At 45.6% G+C, this 21,904-nt stretch overlaps 1 protein-coding gene across 1 annotated transcript in view; it reads right to left on the bottom strand.

Annotated features, from left to right (window-relative positions):
- The window catches only part of SLC27A1 (solute carrier family 27 member 1), a 44,145-nt gene that overhangs the window by 20,482 nt on the left and 1,759 nt on the right, over positions 1-21,904 (bottom strand). The window contains exons 2-6 of the mRNA XM_056858224.1: positions 7,711-8,105; positions 5,026-5,187; positions 4,404-4,473; positions 3,676-3,767; positions 1,432-1,541 (exon numbers count right to left, since the gene is read on the bottom strand). Coding sequence (XP_056714202.1) covers positions 1,432-1,541; positions 3,676-3,767; positions 4,404-4,473; positions 5,026-5,187; positions 7,711-8,105 — 829 coding nt within the window. The remainder of the gene's footprint in view (positions 1-1,431; positions 1,542-3,675; positions 3,768-4,403; positions 4,474-5,025; positions 5,188-7,710; positions 8,106-21,904) is intronic.

The following is a 21,904-nucleotide window of genomic DNA, read 5'->3' as shown; positions in this document are numbered from 1 at the left end:
AATAAGGTTTGGCTTCCTGCCCTGAAAAACCTCCAGACAAAGACAACATTCAACAATAGCCATACAGATTAACATACCATACCCTCATTAGCACATTATCTTGATACTTACAGGACAATACTTTTGCAGGACAATACTCAGCTCAAACCCAACCCCTTTCTGACTATATATTACTCTTCCTACACCCTTGACACTGAGAGACACTGTCCTTCAGTGTTACTACTCTGAAGATGCCTGCCACAGTTGCTGGCGAAACGTCAGGAAAGAAAATTCCAAGACCACGGTTACACAGCCCGGATAACCTACAAGAACCAATTCTCTGGTGTATTTTTCTGCAGGGGTACTTCCAAACAAATCGTTTTCCATGAGTACATTTTCAAAGAAATGAACCCCTCCTCCCCCCACACACACATTAAAACTGAGGTGGTATAGCTCTGAGGAGAGGACTCTACCACAGCCTTGAAAACGAGTCCATGGAGATAAAATTAATTTAATTCTTACACGTCACCCCAACACAAGCAAGTGGCTATTTATAAGCTGGCTTGCTGCTTGGGATCATTCACACTGCAGTCTGCTCATTCACTGCCCCTGTTTGTGTTTACTCAGAGGTAATTTCCACTTGGTTGAATGGGACATGCTCCCAAGTGTACACGGGGGCTGGAGCCTTAATCAGGTTTGTCAAAGGAGAACGGAAGCCAGCAGCACAAACTCTAGGAATAAAGATCAACCCTAAGGGATTTAATCTTGATGTAAAGCACTGAGTGCAGGAAGAGAAACCGAAGCAATGCTTTCCTTGGCCAGCGTCAAGCAAGACACTACCGTTACCTAAAATAGCAGTGCCTGGCATGGGAGGGCAGATTGCCAAGGGAGTCCCTGCTGGAACCTTCCTTTGCAATGAAGTTCTGCCTTCACAGAGATGACCAGAAGGGTACTGAACTAATGGCACGCCATCACAAAGCAGAAAGCAAACAACTCTATGATCACCGGAACCCTAGAGGGACCATCTCAACTGCTGACTCTACAGCATCAATACCATGATGCCAAGCAAAGCGGCTTCCTCAGGAAGCAGATGCTAAGATGTCGAAGGATCCGAACCCAGTGCCCAGTTTGCTGGGAAGAGGCAGGGAGATGCCTTCTGGATGAACACATGAAGCTGCCTTATACTGAATCAGACCCTCGGTCCATCAAAGTCAGTATTGCCTACTCAGAAAGGCAGCGGCTCTCCAGGGTCTCAGGCAGGGGTCTTTCACATCACCTACTTGCCAAGACCCTTTAACTGGAGATGCCGGAGATTGAACCTGGGACCTTCTGCATGCCAAGCAGATGCTCTAGCACTGAGCCACAGCCCCTCTCAGGCATCGAAACAAACACATCTCCTCCACCTCCTATAAACTGCAATGCCCACGAACAGGCTTCGGTTCCCCCCCTTACCGTGCACTTGTATTTCACGCAGTCATCCCAGAAGCGACTGGCAGAGAATTTCTTCCTGATCACTACAGTCAAGCCGTGCATTAGACACTGCCCGACGCCCATGATGTTCCCTAAAAAAAAGAAAGAGAAAGGTTAACCGTGGGAGGGGGCTTGGGGGTACAGCTGACAGAAATCAGTGAGGTGGATCCAACCTTTATCAGACCACTACAAGTGAACAAAGTTTATTTACGTATTTATTTATTTAAATGTTTATATCCCACCTTGCCTTTTGGCTCAAGTTTGAAGCCCTCCTCCAGTCTAAGCAGCCTTCCTCCAACTTAAGTGGCTCCTCTACTAGAGAAAAGTTAGATCCAAGTCCAGTAGCTGCTTAAAGATCAAGAAGATTTCCAAGGTATCTGACAAATGGAGCATTGACTCTCGAAAACTTATTCCCTGGAAATCTTTTCGGTCTAAGGGGCTATTGGACTTGAATCTAGCTCTTCTATTTCATATCAATATGACTTTAAGAGGGGAGTGGACATGTTCATAGAGGAGAGGGGTATCCATGGCTACTAGTCCGAAAGGATACTAGTCACGATTCTCTCCAGGATCAGAGGAGCATGCCTATCATATTAGGTGCTGTGGATCACAGGTAGGACAATGCTGCTGCAGTCGTCTTGCTTGTGGGCTTCCTACAGGCACATGGTTTGCCACTGTGGGAACAGACTGCTGGACCTGATGGGCCTTGGTCTGATCCAGCAGGGCTTTTCTTATGTTCTTATGACTTTGTGTGTTTGTGAGCGCCGTCAATTCACAGCTGACGTATGGTGACCCTGTAGGGTTTTCGAGGCAAGAGAAGTTCAGAGGTGGTTTGCCATTGCCTACCTCCTCATGGACTGCAAGAGTACTAAGAGAACTATGACTGGCTCAAGGTCACCTAGCTTGCTTAATGTGGAGGAGTGGGGAATCGAACCTGGTTCTCCAGATTATAGTCCGCTGCTCTTAACCAGTTCCAGTGCAAAAAGAGTGCCTGTATGCAAATTAGCATATAGGCGTAACTTGCTTATAACTTCCGGCATTTCTTCAAAGTAGCCGTTAATTAGTAAACTACGGATAGAGTAACAGCCTCATCTTTACCAGACTGCAGAAAGATAAAGGGCACTTTCACACAGTCCAAATAATGCACTTTCAATCCACTTTCACTGCACCTTAACTATCATTTGCAAGTGGATTTTGCCAGTTCACATAGTAAAATACACCTTCAAAGTGCATAGAACGTGGATTGAAAGTGCATTATTTGGGCTATGTGAAAGTGCCCAAATACTCCCATCCAAATACTAACTAGGGCTGACCTTGCTTAGCTTCTGAAATCTGACGAGATCAGGCTAGCCTGGGCCATCCAGGTCAGGGCAGTTAAAAAGTACCCTTTATAAAATGGTTAAAAGGCGGTTACATTGAGAAATATAGTTTGTTGGTACTGCCACCTAATTAGCTGTTTGGCAGGCTTTTAAAACAAACATTAAAAACTGAGCCACTGTCTCCAACATTTGGGGTGAACGATTGTTCAATAAATAGAGAACGTTAAAAGAATCTGAGACATTCAATCTATTTACCAACAGGGGGCTTAATAGTTCATTACGAGATTCTGTGTAGAAACTACAATAAAATAAAACGCGAGCGACTGTTTCTATTCAATTACTGTCACACAGGCAGAGCCTGTTAGACAAAGGATTTTTCCGAAATCTGCCTTCGAGTACCGCAGATGGCAAAACGTTAAATCTGGCCAGAGAGATAGCTCTATGTTGAGCTGGATCACACAGGAGAGATAAGTATGCAGAGGGTTGGTAAACGTCAAAGGGTCCCCCTAAATTTAACGGGGAGCATGTTTTATTTGCAGCACTATTTAGATCTTGCAGTCCTATATCTAATAGTCTGTGTTTTATTCTTTGGATAGCTTCTTCCTCAGTAAGACCAGAAGAGTATAAGGGAAGATCTGATAGAAGAATATAAATCACAACTGAAGGGGGGGGGGGAAACCCCACTACATCACGCTGGCTCCAATTAACACGGCTAGCCACCTGAAGCTATCTCCATCAAAGAGTCACTTAATTTGGAGGAAGGCTCCTTAGGGTTAGAGGAAGGCTATCTGAAGGATGGTTGGATCCCTCCCACCCCCCACCCCAACATTTCTATAACATCGGAGAGTCTCTGGTGACACCGGAGCCGGTCTCCATTCTGAAATCAGCACTGACGGATCTTGCCTACCTGCTGAGTGGTAGAGTGGTAGGCAGTTATAGATTATGTCGTCGGGAGTCATTCTGTAGGCGTAATATCCAAAAGCTGCTATTCGGTAATATCTGAAAGGAAGCAAAGAAAAGCTGAAGAGTTCTGGGACATTTCAGTTTAGAAAAGAGATGACTAAGCTGGGGGGACATGATGGAGGTTGACAAAATAATGCATGGGACAGAGGGAGTGGACAGAGAAAACTGTTTCTCCTTTCCTAAAATAGTAGAGCCCCATGGCGCAGAGTGGTAAGCTGCAGCAGCAGTCAAAAGCTCTGCTCGCGACCTGAATTCAATCCCGACGGAAGTCTGTTTCAGGCAGCCGGCTCAAGGTTGACTCAGCCTTCCATCCTTCCGAGGTTGGTAAAATGAGTACCCTGCTTGCTGGGGGTAAAGCGTAGATGACTGGGGAAGGCAATGGCAAAACCACCCCTTAAACATAGTCTGCCAAGGAAATGTCAGGATGTGACGCCACCCTATGGGTCAGTAATGACCCGGTGCTTGCACAGGAGACTACCTTCACCTTTAAAATACCAGAACTTTAGGGCATCCAATGACGATGATAGGCAAAGGAAATATTTCTTTACACAAGGAGACTTTAAGAGGGCTGTCCTCTAGCGATCCACGTGCAGGATAAAAATGTTCACAAACACCGAACGCTGACGGAAGACTAAGCGCCCTGGCCCGGCCAGACACGCAGACGCGCCTCACCTGCTGTGCACCACGATGGCGGCCTTTGGCATTCCGGTTGTGCCGGAGGTGTAGATGTAGAACAGTCGATCTAGGGGAGAGAAACGGGAATCGGGTAGGAGCTGGCAGCGGGCTGGGCTTGGCAGCGTGCCCATCACCCAAGCAGTTGCAATCAGCCAAGAGGCTGCTGAGCCAGCTGATCCCACTCGCGACAGATCGCAGCCCGCACTGCCAGAGGCAATTCGGCTCTTTGAACCAGTCGCAGGGCCCCAAGGTGCCTGGCTGAGACATCGGGAACCTGAACCTGGAAGAAAGCTCTGCCGAAACCCACACCTCTGACAGACTCCCCTGAAGGAAGAGCTGCTGGCGTCCCCGCTTGGACCCTGCGGGCAAATCCATGAGTTGCTACAGAAACGCAGATATATCTCTCTCCGTTCTTAGACGGAGGACTTAAACGTGTTCATGCGTTCAAGATTACTCTTAGAAAACAGGCCTAGTGCAAGCGGAGATCAAGTCCTCTGAGCATCAAAACTTATCTCCAGGATCTTCTCTCCAGGACTTATGCTTATATCCAGCATAGATCAACTTATGCTTATCTCCAGCATAGATCAACAGAAACTCAGGCGTCTGCAAGGAAACCTACCGTCCAATCTCTTGGGGGAAACCTGAGCCGGAGGGGATTTTGATGCCTGGGCCAGAAGAGGATCCAGATGCTTGGTGTCCGAAGGAACGGATTCGGAGCTCATGTCCCCAGAACAGAACTTGACCATGTTTTTACCCAGCATGCCATTCACCTCGGCTACCGCTGCAACAACAACAAAATCAGGGCCCATTATAAGAAGCTTCAAACGGCAAACATGCTGGCTTCAGCATGGTTTCCACACAGGGTGGGGCCTGAAGAAAAGTTCTGGCTGGATATTAGGGGAAAAACTTTTACAGTAAGGTTGGTTCGACAGTGGAATCAGCTACCTAGGGAGGTGGTGAGATCTCCCTTGCTGGCATTCATTCATTCATTCATTCATTCGTTCATTCATTCATCTTTATTACAGCCAAAGGCCAGCATAACATATAAAATATACATCCGATGGTAAAACTATACAAATCCTGCTTACAGCATCTCAACAGTGCTGATTAACCTAATGATCTACCCATAAGGCCTTTATTCGTCATTAATGCCTTCCGTTTCCAGCAGACATAAGAGCAAAATTTTGCTACAGAGCACAAAATAGAAGTCACCCTATCTTCCAGTAAGTATTTCACCAAAGAGGCCTCAGAAGTGTAAGAATGTAAAAACCGAGATAACGGGAGTAACTAAACGATTTCTGGCATCATCATAATATTCACAATGGAACAATTAATGTATTAGTGTCTTCACTAATACATAGGGAGGGGCTGTGGCTCAGTGGAAGAGCATCTGCTTGGCATGCAGAAGGTCCCAGGTTCAATCCCCGGCATCTCCAGTTAAAGGGGCCAGCCAAGTAGGTGATGTGAAAGACCCCTGCCTGAGACCCTGGAGAACCGCTGCCGGCCAGAGTACACAGTACTGACTTTGATGGACCAAGGGTCTGATTCAGCATCAGGCAGCTTCATGTGTGTTCTTCCCGAAAGTACAGCTGATAGGAGGGCATCAAATTGAGCCCTAGAAAAGGCCCATCTTAATGTAGGGAGAAACCCCTCACTGGCAGTCTTTAAACACAGGCTGGACGAACACCTGTCAGGAATGCTCTAGGCTGATCCTGCATTGAGCAGGGGGTTGGACTAGATGGCCTGTATGGCCCCTCTTCCAGCTCTATGATTCTAAGTTCTCCTGGAGTTAAAATCTATCTCCAGATGGCAGAGATCAGTTCTCCTGGAGGGAATGGCAGCTTCAGAGGGGGAACTCGACAGCATCACGCGCCCGCTGAGCTCCCTCCCCATACTCTGCCCCCTTGAAGTACTGCCCCCAAATCTCCAGGAACTCCCCAAGCTTGGAGCTGGCAACCAGATTTCCAAATGTCACTCGGAAGAGAAGCCCAAAAAAGCCACATTTGGGGGGGGGGGTATGACTATGTTAGAATAGTCACTCAGCGGAGTAAACAAAACATCTACTAGATGCAATATGGGACCTAGCATTCACAATAAAGATACTCAAGTGACACTAAATGCCAATTATTATGTTTAGCGATGATGATGATGATGATATTTTATTTATACCCCGCCCTCTATCAGTTAACCAGACTCATGGCGGCTAATATCATACACGAACACATAATAAATACAAAATTTAAAATGCAATTAAAAACAGAACCAATTTTACTACATTTAAATAAAGATGGCGCCATCAACTATTTTCCCTTGGGGGAGGACGTTTCCATAGGCGGCCGTAATTCCAGATAACAATAGAAGGGCCAAGAGTCCCAACTGATATTATTCATTTCAAGGAGGTGGAGACAGAAGGACAAAGGAGAGGAAAAGACAAGGGGAAAGGGGACGGAAGGGGAAGGGAAGGTGGAGGAAGGGAAGGGACAAGGAGAAGGGAGGGAAAGAAGGACGGGAAGAAAAGGAAGAGGAGGAGGAAGAAGAAGAGTTGGTTTTTATATGCCGACTTTCTCTACCACTTAAGGAAGAATCAAACTGGCTTACAATCACCTTCCCTTCCCCTCCCCACAACAGACACCCTGTGAGGTAGGTGGGGCTGAGACTGTATGACTAGCCCAAGGTCACCCAGCTGGCTTCATGTGGAGGAGTGGGGAATCAAACCCGGTTCTCCATATCAGAGTCCACCGCTTCAAACCACCGCCCTTAACCACTACACCAAGAGGAAGGGGAGGCCAGATTGAACTGGGCTACCATCCCCGTCCTCAGCCACAGGCCTGGCAGAATATCTCCGTCTTGCAGGCCCTGTGGAACTGGGCCAAGTCCCACAAGGCACAAGTCTCATTTGACAGAGTCCCACCAGGCCAGGAAAGTGCTGCCAAGTCGTAGCTAATGGCAACCCCAAATGTTTATCAAGGCAAGAGATGACCAGAGGTGGCTTGCCATTGCCTGCCTCTGTGTAGCAACCCTGGACTTTCTCGGTAGTCTCCCATCTACACACTAACTATGGCCAACCCTGCTGTGCTTCTGAGATCTGATGAGATCAGGGGCCACCCAGGCAAATGTTTATATCTTATCTGTCTCCCCTCCCCCACTTAAAACTAAAGGTGGGTGTTTTATCTGGCATATTAGCCACAAATAAAATTTATTTGCTCCAAAGAAGATCCTCCTCTTGGCCTCCCACCACTGAGTTTGGCCCCAAAGCACTTTAAGGGGTGTGTGTGTCACAACCTCAAATGGATACACGTCCCACCTGCTGACAGCTCCCAGCCAAAAATGAGGGCTTTCGCCCCCGAGGTTTTCACGCAGTACAGCAGCGAATCAAGGCGCAAGTTGAAGTTGATGAGGGCCGCCTCGATGCCCACTTTAGCCATCCCTAGCCAGAGGCCCACAAACTCCGGCCGGCTCTCCATAAAGATGGCGATGACGTCGCCCGGGAGAAAGCCCTGCTGGGAGAAGAAGTTGGCCACGCCGTTGGAGAACTCGTCCAGGCGCCGGAAGGTCCACTTGTCGTCAGTGGACTCGTAGATCAGAGCCACTTTGTCCGGATGCCGGCGGACCATGTTCTGGAAGATCTTGGGCACGTTGGCGTTGGCTTTCCGATGACGGTTCAATTCATACTTGACCTGAATAAGCACCAACAGGCCCCTGCAACAATGAGGGACAAGGTCTGTGTTATTAGGACTCAAAATGTAAAGCTCCCAACATGGAGAGGAAAGGGCTACAGAGTAATCCAATTCCGGGGGATTGCCTCGTCCAAATGCTCGCTTTTCAAGAGGCTGAGGCTTCAGATAAATTACTTCAACACAAGAGAGGATTATATGGCACTAGCACTGTAGGGTATGTGTGTACACCCCTGGCACGTTCAACACAAGAGAGGGTTATATGGCACTAGCACCAGAGTCGGGTATGCGTGCACACCCCTTGTATGATCATTGTATTTATTTAAAACATTTTTTACGCTGCCTTTCCACCCAACTTAGGGTCTCCAAGGCAATGGACAATCAACGCAATTAAAACAAGATTTAAAACTAATATAAAAAGAATTAAAACAGAACCGACAAACACACACACAACCAAGGAAAAGGGTCAATGAGAATTTAGTGATGGAATGCTGGAGAAAACAAATATAAAAAGAATTAAAACTGAACCCACAAACATACACATGACCAAGGAAAAGGGTCAATAAGAATTTAGTGGTAGAATGCTGGATAAAAACAAAAAGTTCTGCACCCACTGGCAGAAGGCAATGATAGCAGGGGACAGACAAATCTGAATCCAGGAAATCTGGCAATTTTATTTACATATGCAATGTTAATTTGCACGATTTTCTCTTACTTTCCAGCATTGGTTCAGTTTTTTTTATTACTGTTTTGCAAAATCTGGATAGCTCAGGCTAGCCTGATCTCATCAGATCTAGACTAAACATTTGAGCATAAGGTTGCCACCTAGCATCCTAACTTATGAGCCTCAACGGCTCAGTCCCCCATGAGTAAAACCCAGCTTCCCTGTTCCCGTTCCTGTAGGCAAAGGCCATTTAACTGCTGACACCAGAAGCTGCAAAGGTTCCGTTACCCTAGCAGGCATGCTGAATATCAACCAGTCAAAGTTTATGGTTTGTGGCCGAAGGCCATCACAATCTGTCAAATAAAACCCATTCTTAAATAATAACATTAAAACAGTCTGACCCCTTGTATGCTGAATAGTAGCTATTTCACAGCAACTAATAAGCTAAATAGTAATTTGCTTCTACTGTGCTCCATTTTGAGAAGACAAGAGTCACTGGAAAAGACAATTGTGCTAGGAAAGGTTGAAGGCAGCAGGAAACAAGGAAGACCCAATGAGAGATGGATTGACTCTATAAAGGAAGCCACGGCCCTCCATTTGCAAGACCTGAGCAAGGCTGTTCACGACAGGACGTTTTGGAGGACATTGATTCATAAGGTCGCCATGAGTCGGAAGTAGGGTTGCCAACTGCCAGGTTGTAGCAGGAGATCTGCTAATTCAACTGATCTCCAGCCAAAAGAGATCAGATCACCTGGAGAAAAATGGCCGCTTTGGCAATTGAACTCTATGGCACTGAAGCTCCTCCCCTCCCAAACCCTGCCCTCCTCAGGCTCCGCCCCAAAAATCTCCCATCGGTGGCGAAGAGGGACCTGGCAACCCTAGTCGGAAGCTACTTGATGGCACTTAACACGCACACGCGCTCCATTCATATATTTGTTAAAAAGGCAAACATTACAAAGACGCCATAAATCTCCAGCACACTCTTCCCCCCCCGCAAGCAAATTAAGCTGCTAAATTCGAGTCCAATAGCACATCAAAGATTAACAAGATTTTCAGGGTATCGGCTTTGAGACTCAAAGCTGCCTTCGTCAGATATGACAAAGGGAGCTTTGATTTTTGAAAGCTTAAAAAGGTAAAGGTACTTCCCTGTGCAAGCACCGGGTCATTCCTGACCTATGGGGTGATGTCACCTCACGACGTTTACTAGGCAGACTGTGTTTACAGGGTGGTTTGCCATTGCCTAACCCAGTCGTCTACACTTTACCCCCAGCAAGCCGGGTACTCGTTTTACCGATCTCGGAAGGATGGAAGGCTGAGTCAACCTTTAGCCAGCTTCCTGGAACCAACTTCTGTTGGGATCGGACTCAGGTCGTGAGCAGAGCTTTAAACTGCAGTCCTGCAGCTTACCACTATACGCCACAGGGCTCCTTATTGAAAGCTTATACCCTGGAACACCTTGTTGGTCTGAGGGTGCGACTGGACTCAAATCTAGCTCTTCTGCAGACCAACATGGCTGCCCTCTGTACTAGCTGTCCCAGGAAAATTCTCAGCAGTCACAGAAGGGGCTGTGACTCAGTGGTAGAGCATCTGCTTGGAATGCAGAAGGTCCCAGGTTCAATCCCAGGCATCTCCAGTTAAAGGGACTAGGCAAGTAGGTGATGTGAAAGACCTCTGCCTAAGACCTGGAGAGCCCCTGCCGGTCTTAGATAATACTGATTTTGATGGACCAAGGGTCTGATTCAGTATAAGGCAGCTTTCATGTGTTCATGTGTGTTCAAGTGAGGAGCACGAACCAATACCTATCAGTGGGTAGCTATAAGCTCCCTCCCCTCCTCATCCCTGGAGTTCTAAACAGAATCAAGCATGAAGGTGGAACAGAGCCATTCCCATTGCATACTACATTCCATGGCCCATCCAATCCCTGGGTTCATTCCCCTTCATTCACAGCTTTTGCTTGGGCAACAAAGAACAAAGCCTGCCAATTCCCCCTTCCCACTGTGGAGACAGCTGCTATTTCTGAGGGACAGGCAAGGAGGAAGAAGAGGAGGAAGACGACAAGGAGGAGGAAGAAGAGGAAGAAGAACAGGATGAAGAGGAAGAAGAGTTGGTTTTTATATGCCGGCTTTCTTTACCACTTAAGGAAGAATCAAACCAGCTTATAATCACCTTCCCTTCCCCTCCCCTCAACAGACACCCTGTGAGGTAGGTGAGGCTGAGAGAGCTCTAAGAGAACTGTGACTATCCCAAGGTCACCCAGCTGGCTTCATGTGCAGGAGTGGGGAAACAAATCCAGTTCACCAGATTAGCCTCCGCCGCTCAGGTAGAGGAGTGGGGGATCGAACCCGGTTCTCCAGATCAGAGTCCAAAGAACAATTTCTAGCAGTTGTTTGGATCCAGCGCTTCTGGTACAGCACCAAACAAAGACATGGGGGGAATGCAACTGCTGAGATTCCTCAGAGAAAGGACAGTCCACCATAAAGCACCAACTTCCCCGTCAAGCCTAGACCCGGATCCAACAGAACAATCCTTCCTCCAAGCTTCTAACTTGCCCTTGAGAGGAACATCGAGAGAGGATGGGAAGAAGCAGCCAACCACCAATCCCGCATGGCTGCGGAACCCTGGCACCCCTTTGGGGTGGGAGTAGGGTTGCCAGCTCCAGGTTGGAAAATACCTGGAGATTTTTGGGGGGTGGAGTGAAGAGGGCGGGGTTTGGAGAGGAGAGGGACTTCAATGCCATAGAGTCCAATTGCCAATGCGGCCATTTTCTCCAGGGGAACTGATCTCTATCACCTGGAGATAAGTTGTAATAGCAGATCTCCAGCCACCACCTGGAGGTTGGCATCCCTAGGTGGGGTTTTTTTTAACCTGTAACAGTAGCCGTGACAGGAAGACCTTGAAGACTGGGAAGATGACATGGGAACATCTGCCCACCAGCCTTGGGCATGTTGCTAATATTTTGTGCTTTCATCAGTGAGTGCCAAATGCCTTCAGGGCCATTATATGGTGGGGTAAAAAAAATATTTTCAAATAAAATAATAATAAAATAGTAAACCCAAGTTCTGCGCCCAGAGTAAATGGTATAAACAAATTGCATACAAACTTGCTTTTTGGGGGGAGGTGGAATGAAATTGTTTTATTTGCACATAGGGTCGCCAGGTCCCGCTTCACCACCAGCAGGAGGTTTGGGGGCGGAGCCTGAGGAAGGCAGGGTATGGGGAGGGACTTCAATGCCATAGAGTCCAACTGCCAAAGTGGCCATTTTCTCCAGGTGAACTGGTCTCTGTCGGCTGGAGATTAGTTGTAATAGCAGGAGATCTCCAGCTAGTACCTGGAGGTTGGTAGCCCTACTTGCACACTGCTGAAAGTTGTGTAACCAGGAGAGTTCCCCCCCCCCCAGCAGCAAGCAGCACAAGACAGAACAAGACAGGCAGAAGGGGACAGGGGAGAAGGCATTGGAAAAATGGGTCTGACTCAAAACTATAAACCAGAAGTCAAACACCCGAACACCGGAGCCTGCATATTTTCAACAGCCCCTCTGTAGTCTTAAGGTCTCAAACCCCCTTTTCTTTTCCGGCTTCAAATGAAAGCTGAGATGCTTCGGGATTCAGATTCTTCACCGGATCCCCCTGTAACCTCAGTAACCTCTTCACGTGACAAAGCAGGCTCCTTGCAGTCACTGGAAACAGCTATCCATTTCAGCTTCATTGCCCAGAGCTCGCTAGCTGCACGCAGCTGTCGTCCACAGCTTTGCATTCCGTTACAGATTTCCACAGGAGTCAACGGAGGGCGGTGGGGTAAGGATACTGCTGGCCTTTGCCTAAAGCAGGGGTGTCGAGCTCATTTGTTACAAGGGCCAGATACGACATAAATGTCACTTGGTTGGGCCGGGCCATGCCTCGCCAGCCCACATCAGGATGGGGGGGGCAGCAGCTTCGGCTGGCTCGCAGGCCGGATAAGAGCTCTCGAGGGGCCGCATCTGGCCCATGGGCCGTATGTTTGACACCCCTGGTCTAAAGAGCCTCATTCCTAGGGTTGCCAGGTACTCCCTGGCAACTGGCAGGAGATGGGGTGGGGTGAGAGTCTTACCAGGAGCAAACTGTCAACACTGTCGGCATGGTGACGTCACTTCTGAAAGTGATGTCAGCATGTAGCTGACACCGTGGGAGACACTCTGGTAATTGGGCAAAAACTCAATGGTGGAGGCTGTTTTTAACCATAGAGTTTTGCCCAAATGCCAGTGCATTTCCCACGTCGTCGTTGGCGAAGTGATGACATCACTTCCGGAAGTGATGTCAACATGCTGATGGTGTTGAGGCCTAGGCCTCAATTTGCTCCTGCTAAGACAACTGAATGGCACAGGGAGTGATTGGGGGAAAATAAAAATAATGGAAGTTCTGATCATAGAGTTCCTGCTGATTCCTAGAGCTGCCCAGAAGTGACAAGCGTAGCTCTAGCAATGGCCAGAAACTCTATGGTAATCTTACCATCACTTCTGGATAGCTCTAGGAATCGTCTGGAACTCTAAGGTCAGAACTACCTAAAAGTAGCTGAACTTCTCCCCCGGATGATTATACCCTCCCCCTTAGCCCCAGTTTCTCTCAAAGGAACAAAAACAAGTAGTATGATGGAATATATAAATGAAAAATTCAATTATGTGCACAAAACATACCACTAGGAATTTAATATACAAACACATCAAATACAGGTAACAACTGTAACAATACAATAACATTGCCAAATACAATAAAACAGAATGCCAAACGCATTTCGGCAAAAAGATCTACCCTGTGGATTTTCCAAGCAAAAGATGAGTAGACATGGTTTACCATTGCCTTCCTCTCCATAGTAACTCTGGTCCTCTGGTGGTCTTCCACTCAAAAACTAACCAGGGCCGACCCTATGTAGCTTCCAGATTGGGCTAGTCTGGTTGTTGAGGTTGCTATATATTATGCAGGACATATTAAAAGGGCAGGGCATTCTTCTCCAGGCCTGTTGGCAACCCTAGCTTTCACACGCCTGACCGTTGTCATGTGGGTTATTTCATTTTTAAAACATTTTATTTTTTAAAAAAAACATTTCATACCAAATTTCTTTTAAACATACAGAAAATCTTTAAGGTTAGATTTCCAATGGTCTCAAACAATATGCTGTTGGGAACTATACCAATAGGTATGCCAAAAACTTTGGTAGAACTGTTCAAGTTAGGGTTGCCAGGTCCCACTTCACCATCGGCGGAGATTTCTGGAGTGGAGCCTGAGGATGGAGGGCCTTCAATGCCATAGAGTCCAATTGCCAAAGCAGCCATTTTCTCCAGGGGAACTGATCTTTATCTGCTGGAGATCAGTCGTAATAGCGGGAGATCTCCAGCTACTACCTGGAGGTTGGGGAGAAAAATGGCACCTCTGTACTCGTACCAAAAGGTTTAGAAAAACAGTACAGGAGGTTGGCATCCCTAGTTCAAATATATGGTAATTGCAGCCAGAGTTACGTTAGCAACAAAATGAAAGTTAGAAGAATGCCCAGATCTCGAGGACTGGAAAACCAAAATCGCAGAATATCCTGTAATGGCAAAATTGGCAAACCCCATGAACAAAGGCCGAGTGAAGAATTTTATGAGGAATGGAAACCATATAACAGGTTGAGTATCCCTTATCCGGACTGCTCAGGACCAGAAGTGGTCCATACTTTGGATCTTTCCATATTGTGGAATTTTTGTGTATACATAATGAGATATCTTGGTGATGGGACCCAAGTCTAAACACAAAATTCATTTATGTTTTATATATACTTTATAAACAATTTTAAACAATATTTCAAAAATTTGGATCGGTCTGGATATCAGGTGTCCAGGTAAGGGATACTCAACCTGTACTTATACTGTTCTCACAATAAAGTTTGAGGGATTGATTATATTCTCTTTGTATATTGCCTGGATATTATAAATAATGATGTAACTCTTGATTATACAGCAGAAAAATATAATCTATTGACACATTTAAAGTAATTACTTAGAACAGAAGTTCACAAACTACTTGGTGCTCCGCGAAACATCTCCTAGTGCTCCGTGAAGCGATTGGAAAGAAAAATACTACTGTTGTTCAGTTTAGTATCTAGGTGCTAGGTGAAAATTCGTGCTCCATGACGAATTTCCCTCCTGAAAAGTTCTCAATACTTTTGGGAAACTCTGACTTAGTTCATCTAAAAACTAATGGTATATAGAAATTAATAGAAATAATTATAGATATCATAGAAATAACCACACTGGCTTACATATTCTACTTGTTGGTTTAACTATTTTTATATGACATATTTGACTATTAGCTAAGCTGCTTTTGAATTTTGTCACTACTCTGAAGTAGTGTCTTCTTCTCTATTGTATATTATATTAAGCATGTTTATTGTACTTTATTCTGTTTATTCTGTGTCCTTGATTTGAATTTGCTAGATCCTTTTATGTATAGTAGTAATCTCCGTTTTATCTGTTCTGTTTTATGTTTTTCACCTTCTGTGCTTATTATTATTTAAAATAAATAAATAAATAACTATTAATGGGGTGGGGGGAAGAAAAGCAAATGTCTTTTGAATAAAAGCCAACAATTTCATAACCTGCTCTTTGCCCTTTATTACTTGGGCAAAATCATCTGAAGACGGAACAGCCCTGCTTGTTAGCAGCCAACCCCCTTCCTGAAACGTAACAAGATAACTACTTTTTTTTTTTGTACAAACAGCATTTTGTGGGAAGATGTCTGTGTAATCCCCACGTGATGCACTTCCAGTTCTGTATTCTGTGCACATTGTGATGCATGTGAAAGGTGAATAAGAAAGAAACAAAGGAGGAAAGGGGGAGGGAGAGAGATGCGCTTTGCAACTTTCCCAGTCCCCATTGTATCCAGAGCGAGGGAAGTAGGGGCGGGGGAGCCAGGAAAACTAACCCATTCATTGAGCTCTCCCTGACCTGAAATAACCCTACCTCGGACTGGAGGCTAAACGAAGCTGCAAATTCTTCAGCTGGTTTCGCACTTAATCCTAAATATACCCCAGAACGGAATCGAAAGCATCGCAGTGCCAACGGGAACGAGGACCACTTATATTGCTTCCACACTGGGTATTTGGTCTGAGTTTGCTGCTTATGGGAGGCAGGGTTCGTTTCCCGGCTCCACCCAGCACCGCAGCGCTCTCACGGTCACCTTTGAGCTCTCCAAAACTGGCATTTCCTCCTGGGGGAACTGATCTCCAAAAGACTGGACATCAGGGGTCATTGTGGGAGAACTCCAGCCCCCACCTGGATTTTCTATAAACAAGAGGTGTACTGAAGTAAGGTTATGGAAATCCCTATGCAGGAAGGTAATTTATCAGTACACAGCCACTAATCACTCTAAATTTTCTTTTTCAAATTGTATTACACTTTGTACATATCAACATATGACCCTGGTGTTCCAACTATTACATGATTGCAATTCTGGATGGATGTTTGTTTTACAACCTTGAACATCAGTAATACAAACTTTGATTCATGGACATTTATATGTTATGGTCCGTTTTGTGTATTCAGTATTGTATGTCTTACTGTAATAATTCATCATATGTTGATATGTACAAAGTGTAATACAATTTGAAAAAGAAAATTTAGAGTGATTAGTGGCTGTGTACTGATAAATCACCTTCCCATCTGGATGTTGGCAACCCCACTGGGCAGGGGAAACTGCCCCATGGAAGCCCTGTGGCCCCGTGCCTGAGTAAGCAGCCACAATGGAGAACCGCAGAGTTCGTCGTCATGCGGAAGTCACCTTAGTCACCGGCAAAATGCCGCAAACGGCCAGAAGCTGCGTGTCTTTATGCAGAAGGGCTCCCAATGACACATGAAACAGCAGCCTCTGATTTATTTTTTGTATACCCCAACTCTCTGACTATAGCAGTGTGGTGTAGAGGTTAAGAGCAGTGGTTCGGAGAGGTGGACTTTAATCTGGAAAACCGGGTTTGATTCCCCACTCCTCCACATGAGCAGTGGACGCTGATCTGGTGAACCGGGTTGGTTTCCCCCACTCCTCCACACAAAGCCAGCTGAGTGACCTTGGGCTAGTCACAGCTCTATTAAGAGCTCTCTCAGCCCCACCTACCTCACAGGGTTGTGGAGAGGGGAAGGGAACATGATTGTGAGCTGGTTTGATTCTCCCTTAAGTGGTAGAGAAAGGTGGCATATAAAAACCAACTCTTCTTCTTCTTCTGCCATACCCTCCAAGAAGCTCAATCTCTAACAACCTGCGAGGGTGAAACTATTGCAGTAGCTCCAGTGATATTGACAAAAATCTAGGCAAAAAAGCAAGGGAGACAACATTTAGTTCAGACATTCCGAGGGCAGGCAACAGATCCATTCCCTGCTGTTACGTGCGACAGCCCTCGTTTTAATGGACAACCCTGGCCAGATTAAATTCCAGCAACATGCCAAGACTCCAGAGGAAAATAATGTTCCTGCCCAGGAATTAAGATCACAGGGAGAAGCTCTCCCGACTGCCACATCAAGCAAAGAAGCGTGCTTGGTGGGTACACGAGAGAGGGCCTTTTTAGTGGCAGCCCCACAAAAGCATGGAACAACCTCCCCAAGGAGGTTGTGCCTGGCCACCTCTCCTCCAATCTTTAGGAGGCAGCTGAAGATGGTTTCATTTTAGGACTGTGTTTGATTAAATGTTGGTTTAATGTATTCTTATTTATTTTACGTACTTTATATTGTAAGCTGCCTGGAGCTCCATATGAAAGAAAAGCAGCTAATAAATGTTTAAATAAACAAATAAAGACCAGGTACTGCACTTAACAGATTCCATCTCCCCATATGTAGAGAAATACCTCCATCGGCCTGCCTTCCTTCGGCAGTTGAGCCAAGAGGAACAATGGAAGACTCCTAAGAGGAGGAGGAGAAGGAAGAGAGTTGGTTTTTATATGCCGACTTTCTCTACCCCTTAAGGAAGAATCAAACTGGCTTACAATCACCTTCCTTTCCCCTCCCGACAACAGACACCCTGTGAGGTAGGTGGGGCTGAGAGAGCTCTAAGAGAGCTGTGACTAGCCCAAGGTCACCCAGCTGGCTTCATGCGTAGGAGGGGGGAAACAAATCCAGTTCACCAAATTAGCATCCACCGCTCATGTGGAGGAGCGGGGAATCAAACCCGGTTCTCCAGATCAGTGTCCACCGCTCCAAACCACCACTCTTAACCACTACACCACGCTGGCTCTCCAGAGGGTTAAACTACCAATACAAATCAACCACCTTTTAAAAACCACAGATCACACCTGATTTGGGCATCCAAAACAGGAGCGTAGGGACCCAGGGTGGGGGAAGGGAGAGCAGCTTTAGTAATAAGCTGGTGGCGTTTTGCCCAGGAAGGCTGGCCTGTCACCGTGACCTTACCCCCCCCAAGCTCTGCCAGGAAAAGAACAGAAGAGTCTTTTCAAGCATTAACTGCACTTTCCACAGTCTTAAGGGGGGCTTTATTTTCCACTGTTACTTCTCACTTGCCATGCAATTGGGAGGAAGTAGAGAGCCAGAGGGCGGTGACAGCGGCTGTAAGAAGTAAAGTAGCCTTTGTAAGTGCAGCAACCTCAAATCCTTTGTCCCCACCCCACCCCCAAATATCTCAAGGATGCACAAATTTGCAGAAAACAGGTGCCGATTTCTACTATAGGGAAGGGCACAAGTAAGAGGATTAGGATGGTACTGAACATTTTGCACAGAAATCTCACGTGCGTAAGGGGAGGGGCTGTGGCTCAGTGGTAGAGCATCTGCTTGGCATGCAGAAGGTCCTGGGTTTAATCCCCAGCATGTCCAGTTAAAAGGACTAGGTAAGTAGGTGATGTGAAAGACCTCTGCCTGAGATCCTGGAGAGCCGCTGCTGGTCTGAATAGACCATACTGACTTTGATGGACCGGGGGTCTGATTCAGTATAAGGCAGCTTCATGTGTATATGTGTAAGACATTGTGTGCAAACCATATAAGTTCACCTAACATGGAGATTTCGTGGCAAGAAGCATGAAGCCTTTGTCAACCTAAGGTGTAGGCCCCCTGGTGTGTTTCACGCTTCAGAGCAGCTGTTTGAACTCAGTATTTCCAGTTCAGGGGCCAATGCCACACATTATGCTTACAGCATCCTCCTAATCAGAGACATACCCTTCCAAGTCATATGGTCACATGAAGCTGCCTTATACTGAATCAGACCCCTGGTCCATCAAAGTCAGTATTGCCTACTCAGACCGACAGTGACTCTCCAGGGTTTCAAGCAGAGGTCTTTCACATCACCTACTTGCCTCATCCCTTTAACTGGAGATGCCAGGGATTGAACCTGGAGACCTTCTGCATGCCAAGCAGATGCTCTACCACTGAGCCACGGCCCCTCCCCACTGAAGTCAATTGGCTGAGAAGGGTGTAACTCTGCTTAGGGTTGCCCTACTAAGAAAGGAAGGAGCAGAAGGAGAGTTGGTTTTTATAAGCCCAGTTTCTCTACCTTTTAAGGAGAATCAAACCGGCTTACAATCTTCATCCCTTCCTCTCCCCGCAGCAGACACCTTGTGAGGTAGGTGGGGCTGAGAGAGTTCGGAAAGAACTGTGACTACTCCAAGGTCACCCAGCTGGCTTCACATGGAGGAGCGGGGAAACCAACCCGGATCACCAGATTAGAGTCTGCCGCTCGAAGAAAAGAAGGGAAAGCCCCCAGAAGTGTCTGAAATTTTGAGGAGGGGACTGGCAGAGGGAGAAAGACTTGACTTCCCCTATAAATTCTTCCCCCATAAGAATAAAAGTTGCAAGGAGAGTGTGGTTTTGAGCAGAGGATCGGCTGGCAGAAATAGAGGCCCCTTTCCTTGAGTCAGCCCATCAAGACCCCAGCTTCCATTTGGGTGTTTTTTCCCTTTAAAAAACCCAAACAAACAGGAAACAGAATCACACATCTAACATTCTACAACATACAGGTTAACACTTGGACTGGGGAGATTCCCATTCAGATTCAGGCTCAGCCACAGAGATTCTGCTTTGGATCGTAGCTCACTCCCACGCAAAGAATATTATTTGGTGAGATCTGCAACTAAAGCCTATACAACCATATAAGATCGCAGTATATTCTCCGTGTATTGACAACCTTTCCTGGGAGATCTGGAGAAGCTAACGTTTCCCTTCTCTTAGCAGACTCCTCTCGGGAGATAACTACCCAAGCGGCCAAATTTTGCCTTCGGTCTTGTGGGATTCGAAAACGGCTGACTGAAAATCTTACCCCATAGCCGATCTTTCCTTCTCCTGTTCAAATCATATCTCCCAGAACCACTGACACTTTTTTTCTTTTAATTATTTTAACCTAATTTTTCATTTTTATTCAGAGCTGATCTTGTATCGAAATAAAGATGATCTGACTTGAACTGAAGCCTATAATGCTGAGCTAGGTTTGATCGATCCCTGGCATATACTGTACCCAACAGACAGAGGTTATACTTCTGTTTCTTCTGAGCATCATAATTGTTTCTGGTTAGACTACTTTCTTGCTTCAGCTTTTTTGATGCCCCAGATTACGCCTGTGATATAGATGTTATTTCTGATTCATGGGCCCATATCATTAGACTTGCAGTTCCCAGACTGGGCTGGACAAACTGGTTTATGGTGTCTTAATGTTTCTCTTCTTAATGATGAGACTTTTAAAAAAAATCAGATAGCTGACTTATCAGAATATTTTAATATAAAGCAAGGAACTGCTAGTAGTCATGCTAATGCGTGTAAAGATTTTATTAGAGGGGAAATAATTGCATATGCTTCTCATAAGAAGAAGCTTAGAGAAATGAAATAAACAACACTGAAAAATTTAAATACTTTTAAAGCCAGTTTGCTGTATTCCCCACACCAGAACTTTAGCAGGAATTGCAAAAAGTTAAATATGAATTAAACAATATAATATCAGTGAAAGCAGAATATGCTCTAACTTGTTAGAGGGGCTGTGACTCAGTGGTAGAGCATCTGCTTGGCATGCAGAAGTTCCCAGGTTCAATCCCAGGTATCTCCAGTTAAAGGGACTAGGCAAGTAGGTGATGTGAAAGACCTCTGCCTGAGACCCTGGAGAGAAGACAGTATTGACTTTGATGGATCAAGGGTCTGATTCAGTATAAGGCAGCAGTATAAGGTGGTGAGAGACCAGGTAAAATTCTAGCATATCGTTTAAGACAGCAAAGGAATAAGAACTATATCCCTTTGATCAATGATGAAAAGAATATAATACATACTGCTTCTAGTGAAATAAATTTACAGTCCTATAAGTATTATTCTGAATTGAATTGGTACACGTAGACCAGGTCGGATTTATAAAAGCTAGGCACATAACTCTTTGGAATTTAAAATTATTCTCTACGCAGATTATCTTTTATTATTTATTTCGGGAAGTCAGTCTTCGATTCTTGCATTAATTAATACAATTAATACCTCTGGAGACTTGTCTGGATATTCAATTAATTGGGCAAAATTAATTGGGTTCTGCCCATGGACATGTTTGGCGGTGCCCAGATGTCACTCCTTATCTTTGAATACTGATTCCTAGAAATATTCCGCACATGATTATGCTAAATTTTAAACAGCTAATTGGACAGATGGGCAACTTTAAACTTGTCTCTATGGAGGAAAGTCAATACGCTCAAAATTAATTTTATACCTAGGATTATTTAAATTTTACGTGCAATTCCTATCTTTATACCTTCCAGATATATTCATAAAAATAATACTTTGTTTCGGAAATATATGTGGGGTTCCTCACCAGCCCGGATGTCTTTAAAGAGGATGCAACTTCCATTCAACGAAGGAGGATTTAGTTTCCCTGATCTTAGTTTATATTATCAGGCATACTTGTTAACTAATTATTGGGATTACTCCTTGCAGTTGGACTATCCAACTTGGGCTCTTTTTGGTTTTTCTAGGAAGAAGTTATTATATCAATTTTGTATTCGAATGTTCACTGATTTTTTGAGGGTATCTATGTACTTTAAAACTATTTGCTTGTGTCTTGAAAGCTAACCAACGGACCCTCCGTGTCCTTACTACAGACAAAACACTCACATTACAACACTGGAAAGATAAATGCCCACCTCTGGTAAATCAATGGACTGAGGACCTTAGATCAATATTTGAACGCACAGCATACAGA

Source organism: Euleptes europaea, chromosome 1, assembly GCF_029931775.1.
Source record: "Euleptes europaea isolate rEulEur1 chromosome 1, rEulEur1.hap1, whole genome shotgun sequence".
NCBI lineage: Eukaryota > Metazoa > Chordata > Lepidosauria > Squamata > Sphaerodactylidae > Euleptes > Euleptes europaea.
Note: the sequence above shows the minus strand (reverse complement) of the source record. Positions and strands in the feature narration are given on the sequence as shown.